Source organism: Triturus cristatus, chromosome 10 (assembly GCF_964204655.1).
Source record: "Triturus cristatus chromosome 10, aTriCri1.1, whole genome shotgun sequence".
Taxonomy (NCBI): Eukaryota; Metazoa; Chordata; class Amphibia; order Caudata; family Salamandridae; genus Triturus; species Triturus cristatus.
Genome location: NC_140593.1, coordinates 312,484,809 through 312,500,708, shown reverse-complemented (window position 1 = coordinate 312,500,708; position 15,900 = coordinate 312,484,809). Strand labels below are relative to the sequence as shown.

The 15,900-nt window shown below is 43.0% G+C and overlaps 1 protein-coding gene across 3 annotated transcripts in view; it reads right to left on the bottom strand.

The window, feature by feature from the left end:
- The window catches only part of ADAM22 (ADAM metallopeptidase domain 22), a 1,168,071-nt gene that overhangs the window by 413,525 nt on the left and 738,646 nt on the right, over nucleotides 1–15,900 (bottom strand). For all 3 annotated transcript variants that reach the window (XM_085631338.1, XM_085631339.1, XM_085631337.1), the window contains exon 10: nucleotides 1,615–1,686. In XM_085631338.1, coding sequence (XP_085487464.1) covers nucleotides 1,615–1,686 — 72 coding nt within the window. The remainder of the gene's footprint in view (nucleotides 1–1,614; nucleotides 1,687–15,900) is intronic.

The following is a 15,900-nucleotide window of genomic DNA, read 5'->3' as shown; positions in this document are numbered from 1 at the left end:
GTGAAGAGTGGGCCAGCCAATCAGAACCACAGAATGCCGCCCATACCTATGGATACAAGCCCTCGTGTGCAGCTCTAAGAATAGATAAAGGACAGAGAAGTGGGTTTATGGCAATATTCGCACATATATGTGCTAATAACAGTTCTGAACATAGATGAATTGAATAATGTGTATACATTGTCCTTTGTCCTCCTCATGCATTCTATCCTAAGGCTCAAGTCCCCACTTGGGTGAGGACCACAACTAGAACTATTGCCTGGAGCCATGGTCAGTAATAAAGATATGTTTCAATTATGTTGAACTTCAATCATTCTCCTCATGGGATTCTAGGCTGTGGGACGCCACCCTAAGGTGCAGAGGCGGACTCGTGTTGGCTGTGGGACGCCACCCTTAGGTGCAGAGGCGGACTCGTGTTGAGTGTGGGACGCCACCCTAAGGTGCAGAGGCGGACTCGTGTTGGCTGTGGGACGCCACCCTAAGGTGCAGAGGCGGACTCGTGTTGGCTGTGGGACGCCACCCTAAGGTGCAGAGGCGGACTCGTGTTGTGACACCATATGTTTGTGCGTCTCCAGCACGAGCAGGGCGAGGTGAGGGCGTGAAGTTTGAAAGAGTTTGTGGACACTGAGTTTAGAGTAGTTTTACAGATGGCTGTGAGTTATGAAATATGTCTAAGAATGAAGAGACCACACAGTCTTAGAATGTGTTGAAATATAAGTCGTTCGAAACAAGCATATATTAAGGCCGTTACCGTAAATAATGAACTGCAGCAGAAACGTTAGTTTATTACAAATTATTAGTTAGTAGTCTAGTGAGCATTTCTGTGCGGAAAGGGCCCCTGCCTGACAAGAGGACACGTATAAATGTACCTTGTGCGACGTTTTATTCTTTGATGGCAGATGGTACAGTCTAGTAGTGCAAGCAAACACTGGTTATGATCCTGTTAAGGTCCATGGGGGGAGGGGTAAGCACTCATCACAATACATATTGAAAAGGGGACCCAGCTGGCCAAAAACGCTAAACAATTAGTTGAAGCTAATACACAGAGTTATGAGTCAATGTGAATGAATATTCTGAAACTTTTTTTTTTTTACGCATGTAACATTTGTATTCTAAGCACAAAACTAAGAAGCACACACAAGAAAATAACTTCAATCAAATTAGACAACTCTGCGTGAAGAAAATGCCAAATGCCAAATCATACAACGATTATAAGTATCCAACATGGATAGTACAATTTATAATCCCTTTTCTTAGATTCATTTTTTAAATCTCAGTCTATGAGGCCCCAAACAAAGAGGGTAGCACACATGTCTAACATACAAATCTTTATCCAATTTCCTGGACTTATAAAACAAGTTGTAAATCTGCATATATAGGAGTGAGGGCCGCCGCTACATCATAATGCAGTGCAATGTAATCCGTTTCAGCTCATGCCTGTTTCTGTAGGGTACACTCCCTAATTAAACTTCTACAATGACTTAATACAGGAAAATAGACGTGTAGCCTGTAATTAATGCCATTATTTTCCAAATATAAGCTCGAGCCCCTTGCAGCTCCCGTTTTTAAACCCCTGTGAGTCTCATTTAAACCAATGTAGGCATTAGTAATACTTACCAAGTCTGCCATGTTCACAACCGATTTGGTGTAGCTGTTCGTGAGTCCTACTGATAGCCGATGTTTTTTAAACTGAAAAATACGAAAACGAAGGAAATAAGAATAAACACGTATAGCATGCTTACAGGGCACGTGCTGTAGCCTGATCTGGCTGAAGATACCTCCCTAGAGAAGAACAGGAATGGCACAGCATCACAAACATGCATTTGCAGAGACTTATACATCAACGATTAAGACAGCTTGCACAGAATATGCACTGGGACAGTTCTGTAAGAGAATGGATGCCTCATATAGATTTATATAAATGCGACCTGTCCAAATGCAGGAAGCTACTAGGGGCTATCAAGTAGGCATCATTTACTGCAGACGGCGATACAAGGAGCTGGGGAAACGAAGGTACCCGTAACCCCCCCACCAAGAAGAGGTACAACTTGTGTATAGGGAAGGACAACAACCCTCTAAGGCATCGACAAATGCACCTGAGCTTGAAATCAAATGAAAATGGCTAAATTTGTATGCATGTGTATGTTGTGTGCTTGTGTGTGCTTGTGTTTGTGGGTGTGTGTGTATGTTACTTCTATTACTTAAACTTTCACATCTAGCAGCCAGTGATGGTCGTTTGAGGCAAGGCACAGAGACCACTAAATTAAGATCCAGAGTTTGGGGTCATCAATAATTGGTTTGGATCTTGGATTCAAGAACCACTACTATTGGGATAGTTATGGCTACTTTCTAGTTATTAGCAAGGCCTTCATTTCTGGTGAATACGTATGTTGGGGCGGTTTGGTAGATTGTGGTCAGTATATTCAGTTGGATGTGATGGACAACAGGAGGCCAATGGGGGGATTCACGATGGGAACCATGGGATTTCAGCTTGTGGCTCTGTTGACCAGTGTGTACTCTTTGAGCCGGACCAATGGATGAGTCATTTGTTCTGGTCAGACTGGAGGAAGTTAAAGTTTTCTTACATTTCAACATCAAACTCATCCTCTCATATAACTAATCCACCTCCTTTTTCCACACCCTCCTGCAGGACCTTGACCCTATGGCATTCTTTTTGCCCTCACAGAAAAGATGACCAGAATAAGATTCTCTAAAAACAATGTCCTGGGATGATGACATATTCCCTTCTTTCATCGTCAAGGATCTCTACTGTGCTCTACTACTTACTTATTGTAAACCTCAGCCTTTGCAGGGTCGTCCTGTCCATGACTAAATCAGCAAATCCAATAAATAATCTGGACCCAAATTAACTCAAAGGGACTGTCTGATCAACCATCTCCCATAACTGCACAATTTCCTTAAACAGCACCAGCAGTATCAGGATCTTTTACCCTAGCCCTGCAGCTCTCAGGGCAATCAAGCATCATCACAGGTGAGTGTGTTGGTGTTTCTCGCTAACCAGGACTTTAGGCACTTGTTCTTTGATGGAAAGTGTGCCCCATTTGCTTGTTTGACTGTCCGGATACACATGGATACACGGGGAACAACCTTTACAACGCAACTTTTACACCGCACTACCATTACAACGAAACTTTTACAACGCATGCGATGTTACAACACATGCTTTTACAACGCAAGTCTTTACATCGACTTGCACTAGATGGCGTGCTAACATTAGAAATAGTGTAGTTCACTATCCAAACACCTTCCCTACTGCAACGTGGACTGGAGTTAGAATAGTAAATTACACATTTCTAATGTCAGCATGCCATCTAGTGTATGTCGATGTAAAGACTTGCGTTGTAAAAGCATGCGTTGTAACATCGCATGCGTTGTAAAACTTTCGTTGAAACAGCATGCGTTGTAAAAGCATGCGTTGTAACGTCATACATCCTGGATACACATGGAACAAGCAATAAAGGCCCACCTCAATGGAGGTGGAATACAGTGAGCTGAGATACAGCTCACACGATTATCACAGTTGCAATGAGGATGTTAATGTCCAGTCATAGTTGTGAGAAAACAGAACCTTAATCGTATCTCACAATTTGTAAACATTTATAGTAGACAATGATCAACAAATACTGCTAAAAATAACAGAGAAAGAACAATTCACAGAAAAACAATTAATCTCAAAATACAATGATAATAGCAGAGCACTTGGCATAAACACAATTTCTTATCCCCAATCTTTACATTATTTTTAACATTGATAGACTACTGAAAATGAAAATACAACACAATAGCAATGCAGTTACAAAAAATGATCAAATGGATTATGTAGTTTTCCCAAACATACACAACTCTGAAAGATGGAGCACTGAAACTATCTGGCCAGCACTGAGCTACTTTGTAATTTCCTACAGACATTTAACTCTGAAAACACACTGAACGCATACAGTAGACGGTGCAGTATATCCGTAATCTACAAAGCAAAGGGACGGCGTCTCAGCGTTTGAGAAAGTGACATTTCTAGTGCCAGGACGCCAAGGCTAGCTCTCAGGTCAGGGTTTGGCGTTGGTGACCCAGTAAAATGAAATGGGTATGTTTCATGACCTGGGAGCCCTAGGTGTGCTGGTCAAAGAACAAAGGAACAGCAGAGGAGCTAGAAGTGGGGGATGGGGTCCTTGTTGCCCTCTGTATTCAGTGCCCATCCTGTCATTTTATGATATGCAAATGCAATACTTACAAAGATATAGCGATCAACTGACCGCAGACACACATATAGTGATCACAAACTATCTCTTGGGTGCACACATTTTGATGTTTGTGATCGCCTTTGCAATGCTGATATTAGGGCTACCACCTTCACACTACACTGTGCAAAGACCAATGGAGTGTCTGCCCATCGCAGCTGTTATATATCTGGGCCAGGCCTCATTATTAAAAAAAAATAGTAAGTCAGTTTACAACTTTGCACGTATGGAAATTTGCTCATTTTGGGAATTAACAAAGGTTTCCTCGGTTATACTTGGAAACCTTAGACAGTCACGTTTCAGGCATGGTACTGGAAATCCACTGTGAATGTTAGGCATTTCTGCATGTGCAATTGTACACAGTGCAGCGGCGTCACTAGGGTTGGTGTCACCCTGTGCGGTAACTCATGGTGTCACCCCAGGACAGGGTGCCACACTCCCAAGGACAAGGGGGGGACGTCTGTGGGGTGGGGAGGGGGCATGGGGTGGGGAGGGGGCATGTTCGTCAGATCTGCCGTCACTCTGTACTGTGTCTGCGGGGTGCCTCGTGTCCCACCGTGAATTCGTGGCACAGACCTTACACCTTCCCTCCTTGTCACACCTGACTCTGCCCCGTACCTCCGCACTTCGCTCCGCCCCTACCGCAACAGTCCCCTGTACCCCTACCTTCCTCTCCCCTGTGGCCCTACCTTCGCACTCCCTTGTGCCCTGACCTCCGCACTCCCCTGTACCCTGCCTCCGCACTCCCTACCTCCACATTTTCCTTGTGTCCCATACCCCCGCACTTCCCCTATGTCCCTACCTTCGCACTCCTCGGTGGCACGTACCTGCAAATTTCTCCTGTGCCCCCTACCTCTGCACTTCCCAGTCGTTGTACCTGTTCTGGGGTACATTTTGACCCAGCGGGACCCCCTACAGTGAGCCCCCGCGAGACCCTCTACAGTGAACCCCCTCTCACTCTGCTCTGAACACGCCCACTCCTGCCACCTGTGGAGTGGGAAGGGGGGGCTCGAGAGTTTGCACCCTCCTGCTCTTGGCTTCTGGGGGGGAGTGATGGGGGAGCGTGTGAGGGGTCCGCTGCACGGGGGAGTCAGGGGGTGCGTGTGAGGGTCAGCTGCACGGGGGTCTTACCTGCAGGACACGTGATCTCGATCTTGGTGGCCGGCACGCTGGTGGTCACCTGGTCGAAGTCCCCTATGGATGCCATGCTGTCCCTTCCTGGGCTTCGGGCGTGGGGCTCCCCCGTGCAGGCTGGTGAGCGGGCGGGGCGGGGGTCCCATTATTTTGCATTTTGTTGTCACGGTGTCACCCCATGTGATGGTGTCACCCGGTGCGGTCCGCACCTCCCTAGTGACGCCACTGATACAGTGCATAGTTGTGCATGGTGAAATGCCACATTAAAAAAAATATATGTTTTTCATAACAGGGAAAACTTTTTTTCCATGGTAAAACGTCTTCGGCTTATCTCTCCACTTCTTGAGAAAATCCCTTCTCCTTCCAACCACGCAGTATTTGCAAGATGTATTTTAAGGGATGTAGAAATAGAAAGTGTTGCAGGGCCCTGTACACCTTATGCGATGATTGAGAAATGTGTTTGGATGTATGCATAACCCTATATTGTTTGTTACATGAAAGAGCAACTGCCTCGAGAATAAAGTTCTTTAATCACACTCACCACCTTTTTGATATGATTCCCTTTAACAAGATGATGGAGGATAATAAATATCTGAAAAATGTATTTTTAGGGTGTTACTTATTGTATATTGTGTACCTAAGTCCAAGAGTTTGTAGGGGATTTTATCAAAAGTGAGTGGGATGGTACAACTAACCCATATTGCAGGAATCTTGACAGACACGTCTGCAAATTACGTCATGGGTGATAAGGCAATCAATGCACCTCTGCCTATGCTGTCACCTTCATTCTGGTTGTTTTATTAAGTAGGTTCCTTTCCAATACTATAGGTAAGATACGCCATGGTAGGAATAGGGAGAAATCAGGCCTATTTTATCGATGGAAGGGGTTAAACAGGGATATACCAGGGTCCCTTTTTTATTTATTATTTGTTGTTGGGGAAAAATCTCGATTTTCACAAGATTGATAAGAATTGTATTGCATTCTTATTATCTGCAGACAATGCTGTCCTCATCGCAAGGACAGCAAATAGTTTGCAGAAATCTTTGGATGCTTTAGTAGGTTTTATGGCTTCCCGGCTTCCCTGGATCTTAAAGTGAATTTTAATAAATCGTATGTTATGGTGTGTGACCCCAAAAGAACAAAGTCCAAAGTGTTGGTGGTCCAGGGGAATGAGATTGAGAAAGCGGATAGCTTTTCTTATCTAGGAATTGTTTTTACCTCTCAGTTTTCCTGGGACTCTTTACTTACCCTAAGATCCCTGCAAACCACAAGAGTAATGGAGGCCCTTTTTAGATTTGCAGCCCAATTGGGACAGAAGCCAGTGAAAGAGTTGCTGACTCTAAATAGAGCAAAGTGTCTTTCGATTGCCTCTTATGGTGCAGGAGTCTGGGGACACAGTAATTGTTCTAAGCTCCAGGTGATAGAGAATCCCCTTACCAGAAGACTTCTGATGGTGCCCAAAAGTGAATCAACTCTTTTCTGTCACTTCAAACTGGGTCCGGAGTAACTGGAGCTACAAGTTGGTCTTGCTCCCCTATTGTTATGAGCTAAGATTTGGAATGCACCTGAACTGGAATTTACTAGATGTATACTGGATAGTCTTTCTTTCACCAATGGCGAAACCATTCCGTGGTTTAATTATCTTAAGTGTATGTTCCATGATTTGGGTTTAATTGATTTTTTTGACAATCTGACAAATATCCCCCATCAAGCAAAAATTGTAATTAGAACCGCATTTGTATCCATGCTAATCGATTTCAATTGCAGGTACTGAATCAGCAGAAATCAGTGAGGGAATTAGATGTAACTGTTGTGACTAATCATCCTCATTTTTATCGTATTGATCTGATGAATTCTCATTATAGATTTTATTTTGGGGGGTTTTCCACAGCAATGCAGTTGGCCTAATAATCTTTGACCATGTCCATGTGATAACTTGACAAAACAGAGCACTTTGCACTTTACTCTCGTTTGGCCATTGTATAAGTCAGTTAAAAAATGTTACTCCCAATACTGAAGAATGGCCCTGTTCTTATACAGAAGGCTCGATGGACATTTGTTGTGCAGTTTTAAATTTTATCAGAAGAGCGATTGCAATAAGAAAGAAATATGGATAAGGGAGGGCCGGTGTATTTTGTATGGACGGTTTAAAACTTTTAATATTGTTGAATTGTGAAGCCTATCTCCCTCTCTTTCCTGATTGACGTCTGTCTTTGTCCTCTCTCACTTGCAGTTTTTTTAATTTTGGTGTGTTTGAATGTTACATCGCGCTTTTCCACTCTCCTACCCATCAGGCAATCTGCTTACTCATTGACAGAACCTCACAGACATGAATGGCTGTTTCTAGTTACCCATCGCACCAATGATTCTATCTAGCTAGCTCTCTCAAGCCCATTTCGCTAGATGCATTCATATAACTAACAATGTCATTCTCCACTAAAAAAAGTTTCAGTACTATTTTTTAACTTCTGATCTTCTTTGGTCTTGTTTTTTTATTTTTTTAAGAATTGCTGCTATATTATCTTATAAGCAATATTCGATGACCCCTCCTTTTGCCAGCAACATCCCCATTCGACACTTTTGACAACACCCTCCTCCATCCAATTTAAAAATGACCATTATTCCAAACAAGTTTTTGAACTTCAAGTCCTATTTCTAAAACGTTGCCTAGAATCCATTTAAAATGTACTCCAGTGAATGGATGAGTGTCAGACATCCTGTGGCTAGAACTACTAATGGGCATTTCAGTGTTTTATATATAGGAGTGTGAGGGTTAACCAATTAGAAAATCCCCCTTTTTTCATCAAGGAAGCAGTCCAAACTGCAAGATCCTCCCTTCAACCTTTAATTAATTTAATTAATTAAATGGCCAATTTCTTTTCTAAATGACATTGTACAATAGCTTTAGGAATTGGTAAAAATACTTACTTTGCTCTTCATTACTTGACACTTTCAATTGCATATAAAACACAACCAACAATTTTTGCAAGCCACCAGATATTCATTTATCTGGGTCTTATAGTCAGATGTCACACCGTTTTGATAACATTTGGATTGTGCCATGTAATATAAATTCGGTCTGATTCTCTTACCCATGTAAACCCCATCTGTGTTGGCACTGCCCATTTTCAAATATGCCCTATCCAAACCTTTTGTATTATGCGTTCCATCGACAAATATACACATTACTCTTCATATATGTTTCTAAATATTAAATATATTTGATAAAAAGCAGTGGGTCTAATGCTGACCTTTGCTAAACAACAAAATATAGGGCCTGATTACGATGACGGTGGGGCCGCCACAGTCAGGCCTTCAGTGGTGGGTTCCACCACCATCCAGCCCATCTGATCTGACCGCCGCATTATGATGTAGGCGGTCGGATCACGACCGGGGGGGGAAAGACAGCCACGTTCGACAGGATCATGGACCTCGTCAGTGCGGCGGTCGGACTCCTATTCCCTACAATGGGGCGGTGCCTGCTCAGGCACTGCCATGGGGATTAGGATGTACCTTTCCACTGGCCCTTTCATGGTGGTTAACCCACTATGAAAAGGTAGGCGGAAAGTGACTTGGGGGCCCATAGCAGGGCTCCCTTTCCCCAGCGCCTCCGCTATGTTTTCTATGGGAAATTACACTTTTGGGACTCCCCATTTTGTGGCCCCCGCTTAAGAGAGCATCACAACAGTTTCCATAAGGGAGCCGAGGTGAATTATGGGAAAGTGTCATGCAGATTTACACCAAAGTTATTGGCGTAACAATGGTCCTATTGAAATTCTGATGTAACTATAACTCTATTACTAGGTCTATAACTACACCGTGGTGAGAGCCGGATAACACCCAATGTATATTTTAAATAACTGATAACAACTGATCATCTTGTTGACAGCTGCATTGTCCAGCCAGACCTAAACATTACTCTTCAGCCACGATTTTTGTTGAAATAAATATATATTTATTATTATGGTGACGACAGCTACCAAATCCTTAAATTACATTCTTCAAATAGTGGAATAAATTGCAGTTTAAATGCCAAGGTGTGAAAGTTGTGAATTAATTTTTTGCTCAGAAGATTTCTTACTCAAAACAGCAATTCTATGATCCCTTTATGGTGTTTGAGCTGCCGCTCTGCATACAATGCTAGACATGGTGAGTGTTCCCATTTTAGAGTTAAATGTCAGAAAGTGCACCTTGGACAGCCCCTCACCCACACATCTCCAAGGACTGTGCCCGAGGTGGCTGTTATCATTTATACATAAAGCAAGAAACCGGGGAATTAGGAGATCTGAACATAAATAAATAAAACGTATTTAATTGATGCTTCTTAAAACAACTAGCTTTTACGACGTCTGCCGTTAGAATGAGGCATAAGACATTCTTCATTTTTCGACACAGGCAGTGTGTTGCTTTCGTAAGGAAAACCTACTTGTTCTCATCTTGGTGACTCAGATTCACTCTTTGAAGACAAAAATAGAATGACATGAAAAAAGCAAAATTGTGCCCTTTGTGAAGAAGCCCTAGAGCGTCATGAAACATGCATCCGGCACAGGCCACAGCTAGTGGGGAGTTGTAGTCGAGGAATGACAGCGTTCCGCATGCACCACAGGAATGCAGTGCGACATGTCCTGGGGCTAACATTCGGTAAACAACTCGAAGAGAGCAGCCAACATGTGGCGTTCAGAGCTCCTTGAAAGAAGATCAGTGCTGGGCTCAAAGCCAAAAAGACCCATGCAAATAATATTCAATGCAGTCCCATTCTACAATGAGAGAGCACGCAGAGCGATCGGGCTCAACACTGTACACAAACATGTACAGCCCACCCAACTCCTAGGAAACAGATTGAGTGAACAGGTATTAAACTGCAAGTCGGGTCTTCATCAGCACAGATTTCACAGATGAGAAGTGCGTAACCGGGAGAAGCCTGCAAAGAACACCTCAGTTATCCCCTTTTGGATGCGATGTGCGAAAGTTGTAAAGCTGCACATATCCTTTGACTTATTGGACTTTTTGGGTGTGCTATTACACACCACCAGATGAATGGACGAAATTAAGGAGCCGTTTGTTTAAGAAATTAACACCACTTTTAGGATGTTCACCACACAGTCCTGATGAAGACCTGATATGTTGTTGATAGAGTAGAAACAGTTTGAACGGCTCTAAACATCCACGGCTTTTGTGTTTTTGGCTGCACCATAAGAGCATCCTGGACAGCGAATGATAAGTGGAGTTAACCCACGAGCCCATTTTAAGAGGCTTTAATTGGAACTACATGGCCAGGCATGAAATTGCAAATACCAGTAATTGCAAATAATTTTGTGCTGATTGTATATTCTCACTTACATTCCTTGATTCACTGCAGAAGCACCTTGTCGCTTGTCACCTATGTAGCAACTTATTGTGTAATATTGTGAAATGAGATTGCCTGATTACAATATATACTTGTCACAAACAAACTCAGTTGTTCAGACAAATACATGTTTTCAAAAAGTCTTCTTCTAAATGAATGATGTTGTGTAAGTGATTGTATGACCGCTTACCTCGAAATGAATACCAGTGCTGAAAGCGCATCTGACAGAATCGCAGGAATTGATAGCATTGCCACTGGCTCTGCTGCTTGATCAGATTATTTCACCTGCCCAGTCGGGCTTTGTCCCCCACAGGTCCACAGCCCTGAACCTCCGTATGCTTTTTGCTGCTATTAACAGGATAGACCCTGAAGTTCTGGCAGCCGCCATTCTACTTGATACGGAAAAGGTTTTTGATTTCCTGGAGTGGCCCTTTTTTTGGTGGTAATGAGGAAGATGGGAATGCCGAAGGGTTTTATTGAGTTCACTATCTTGCTCTACATCTCGCCCACTGCTCGACTCAGGCTGAATGGTACGCTATCCCCCAGTTTCAACTTATCGGCGGCACCAGGCAGGGTTGCCCACTCTCACCGTTACTTTTTATTATAGCAATAGACCCCTGGTTAGGCAATTGCAAGAGCGACCCTGATACAGAGGGCTCCAATTTAAAGCTGGTCCTCTTCTGATCTCACTCTGTGCAAACGACATCGTATTGTATGTTTGACACCCTCAAGAGAATTTGGACCCTCTTGTTAGGGAGGTTATCTGGTTTGGTGGTTACTCGGGTTGGGTATAAACTGGGGTAAGTCGGAAATCTTTCCAGTGACTCCAGGCACTGCTATGTGGGAGTGTGAATTCCCGCTGGCGTGGTGTAATGACTCCACTAAGTATTTGGGGATACAAGTGTTAGAGCATCAAGTTGAATGTTGGATAAAGCTCCCCCTCTCTCTGGCTGGGAGAGTAGCAATCAGTAAAATGGTAGTGCTCCCCAAATTCTTGTATTTATTTCAGAACATACCCATCCTGTTACCCAACAGTTTCGTTCACATCTCATCAGACTGACATGGGGGGGCAGCCAGAGTCAGTTGGGACTATCTGACCTTGCCATATGAAAGGGGAGGACTGGGGGTCCCAAATTTCCAGATGTATTACTTAGTTGCACAGAGCAGTTTTGCACACTCCTCGTACCATCCGGAAGCATGTATCCCTTATTCCAAACTTGAAGCTGACTTGGTGCATCCTGCTCGGCTTAAAATGGTTTTGCCAAAGGGATTTCCCAGAGACCCATGAGACATACAGATCGTGTCCACCACTTGCTCGGTCTGGAAGAAACTAACACAAGTGACCGGCGGTCATACACTATACTCCTCTGCGCTGGTGATAGTCAACAACCTATGGTGCCCATCACAGAAGAAAAGCTGGTACAGCACACACTTATTACGTACTCCTTAGACACAAGTGGAGATCTATTTCCGGGTGGACATGTTTTCTCTAGCTCTGCGGATGGGAGGTTTAGTGAAGCATCCTTTACAGATCACTTCATCCGTAGTAGGCTACGCAGTGCACTAAATGCACAGATCGCTGAGTTCCCATTTGAACCGTAGTCATTGTTATCACTGACAATGTTCATCACAACCACGGGGGAGACCACCTAATTTCAAAGCTGTACAAAGCCTGCATGACATTAATTTCTACTAGAGATGCCAAAGTCCGGGAGGTCTGGGAGCAAGACCTGGGACACCCTATAGAGGACTCTAATTGGTCCTTCTGCTGTACCAAGACTGAAGACGTTTCCCTGAATAGTCTGCACAAACTGATCCACTTCAAGTACGTATAGAGGGCATACATGTCCCCTGCTAAACTCAAGTCTATAGACCCCCTTGGCCACACACATGCCCTAAATGTGGATGCATCATGCAGACTTTGCTCACATGACCTGGAACTGTGTGAAAATAGGAGGGTATTGGCGAGCAGTTTACACAATCCTTTCACATATGACTCACCTTGACCTCCATCCCATGCCAGAGGTGGCCTACCGGGGTATGTCCGCAACTTCCGAAAGCAGTTGCACAAATTCACTTCTATAGCGTTACTGCTCGCCAAACGTGAAATAGCGCTACACTGGGGCAATAAAGTCATTCCCACTACAAAGGCCTGGCTATATAGCCCCATTTATAGTAACACAAATTGTGAGCTGTTTGCATCAACCCAACCCGTGACATCCAGGCCCAAGGACATATGGAGCCCTTTGAAGAACTACCTGCTAGAAGTTGATTCGGCCACACTGTCGCAACCACCTGCGGGGATAGATCCCACCGGGGTGGGTTGACACCCCACCCTGCACCCAGGCTAACTAATGATATCAGCTATATGTTACTTGAAGTGCATGGGAACCTTCAAGAATGGGAGAGATGATTAGAACCTAAGTAATTCAAGTGCAAGTTGTCGCTATCTAAATGTGTATGCTTTGCTTTGCTTTTAAAGTTGATAACCACCTATTGAACTGCATCTACTTTATCGCTACATTGAGAACATGTCTCATATTGTTGTGATTTCACATGAAAATGGTAAATAAAGTTTTTAAAAAAATGTTTCTTGGCTAGGTCAAAGAGTGTTCCTCTCTCAAGATGTTTCTAACGCCACTGCAGCCAGAAGAAAGGAATTTCTTAATCTTCGAGCTCCCCTTCGTTCTTTTTGAGCTAGATATGGTCGTTTTCACCCCTGCATTTTTAAAGTTACTTTCCAGAACAATACTGTGACGTTTGAAGATCCAGCGGAACTTAAGAAGTTTATACAATAATATGGACACTGCTGGCCCTTCTAATGGTTGATCTATTTGTCTTTCTCATTATTGCTCATTATGTTGGGTCCTTCAAGAGATTTGAATGAAAGTTTTTGACTTCTTAACCCTTTCCATGGTCATGACGAGCCCAGCTCATCATGAGTCACAGGGGGGCTGTGCTCATGACGAGCTGGGCTCGTCATAACGGCCGCGGCCTGCTTATGCGCGATTCATTCCCCGCCTGTGCGGGAGAATTAATCAGTGGGCGGGGTCGTGGCAAGCCCAGCTCGTCATGAGCACAGCTCCACTGTGACTCATGACGAGTTGGACTCGTCACGAGCACCGTTGTGCCGCTGACTCCCCCTCCCCCGCGCTGTAGGGGATAATGTATTTCGAATTGTAATTCCTTGGGTGTTTTATTGTTTATGCTATGTCTTACATTGTGCTTTTTATCTCCATGCAGATTCATCAGATGTAGTGCAATTTATTCGGTCTATCTTTCTAAGTGTTTTGTATTGGTCCTGTTGTGGCTTGGCCTCGCCTTCTCTTGGACGTGTCATCGTTTTATGTGTCGTCACCACCCCTTCCTTCTTCTGTTTCATGTATGTTATCTCAGTCGTACTTTATGGATATGTACTGTCTCTTCTTTTGGCTTTTCTTGTCTTCATTTTTACCTTCCACTTTTGCCCTTTGCCTTTCTTTCCCTATTCTATTTTTACTATTCCTCTTCTTCTCCTATTCCCTAAGAACACTTTCTATTCCTCTTATTTCTTACTGGGTTTCTCTCCTCTGGATCATAAATCTTAAGCAATTAACACCTCCTTTTCTTATTTACAATTCTGCTGAATATCGTGGAATATTAATGGATCTAACAATCTAGTTGAAAGACCGAAGATATTATCCCATTTGGGTAAATCTAATACTGATCTGGTTCTCTTGCAAGAGGCTCACCTCAATGAATTTGAAGCACTCAAATTTAAACGCAATTGAGTTGGGAATGTATTTGTTTCTCCGTCACTGAATAAAAAGAATGGTGGTGTCATTTTATGTAGGAAATCACTTAACTTTACTTTTATTTCACAGGAGATGGATGATGCAGGTAGATGGATTATTGTTACCTGTCTTTTTGATAATATACCAGTATTACATGTTTGTGCTCTAACGCTTCCTGATTTCAATTTTTGGCCTTCAATTGCTAAGAAATGTGCACAATATCATTCTTATTTTCTTTAAGGGGGTGATTATAATCAAATTATTGACCCTTTTTAGATAGATGCTCTTCGTCTCCGTTTTTACCCCACAAAATGCATAAACAATTTCATTCAAGCATTACCGATGGCACTTTAGTAGATTCTTGGAGGCTCTTTAATCCTACTTTACAGTACTATTCCTTTCAGTCACCCCCTCATGGTACACTTTCACGAATAGACTAAATATTTCTCTCTAAGTCTCTTTCACAACATATCATACAATCATATATCTCCCCAATAGTACTTTCTGACTTAGATTTGGTTCCTCCTTATCATCCCTCGCATGGATGGGGATTTAATAACTCTCTTTTAACCAATGTTCAGTTCTCTGATAATTTCGTATTCTTTGCTTCTGAGTTCTTTTTGTTTAATGATATTCCTCAGTTTCCTTTTTTTTGCTATGGGATACGTTTAAAGCATGTGCACAAGACTTTATTTTGAGGTACGTTTCTAGAGCTAAGAGACGTCGTGCTAAAGAACATGCAATTTTACCTTCTTCAATTACATCCTTGGAGCAAAAGTTATTTTCTTCAAAATTGCCCTCTGATCTTTATGAGTTAATTCAGGCAAAGCTAAAGTTTAATACCATTTCTACAAATGAAGCGAATTGTAGTCTCCTTAGGCAGAATGTTCGGTATTATGGTGGAAGAAAGAAGGCTGGTAGATTGTTGGCAAATTATTTAAAAGTTAGAAAGGAACGACTTGTCATAGATTCAATTACTAACTCTCACGGAAACGTTGCAACTAAGCATGAGGCTATCTTAGAGGAGTTTGTTACATTCTACATATCCCTGTATATGCCAGAATTACCGGCTCGGTCTTCCACTATTGTGGATTATTTGCATCAAATTTCCCATGATATTTCTCCAGATTTGGACTTTCAATCACTTGAAAAGGATCTTACCTTGGAAGATATCTCTGGTGCGTTACAGAAGTTGAAATTGGGGAAAACAACAGGCCCTGATGGATTCACAATCAATCAATCAATCATAGCATTTATAAAGTGCACTACATACCTGTGAGGGTCTCAAGGCAATAGGGAGGGACGCTGCTACTGTTTGAAGAGCGAGGTCTTGAGGAGTCTCCTGAAGGTTAGGAGGTCTACGGTCTGCCGCAGGCGGATGGGGAGGGTGTT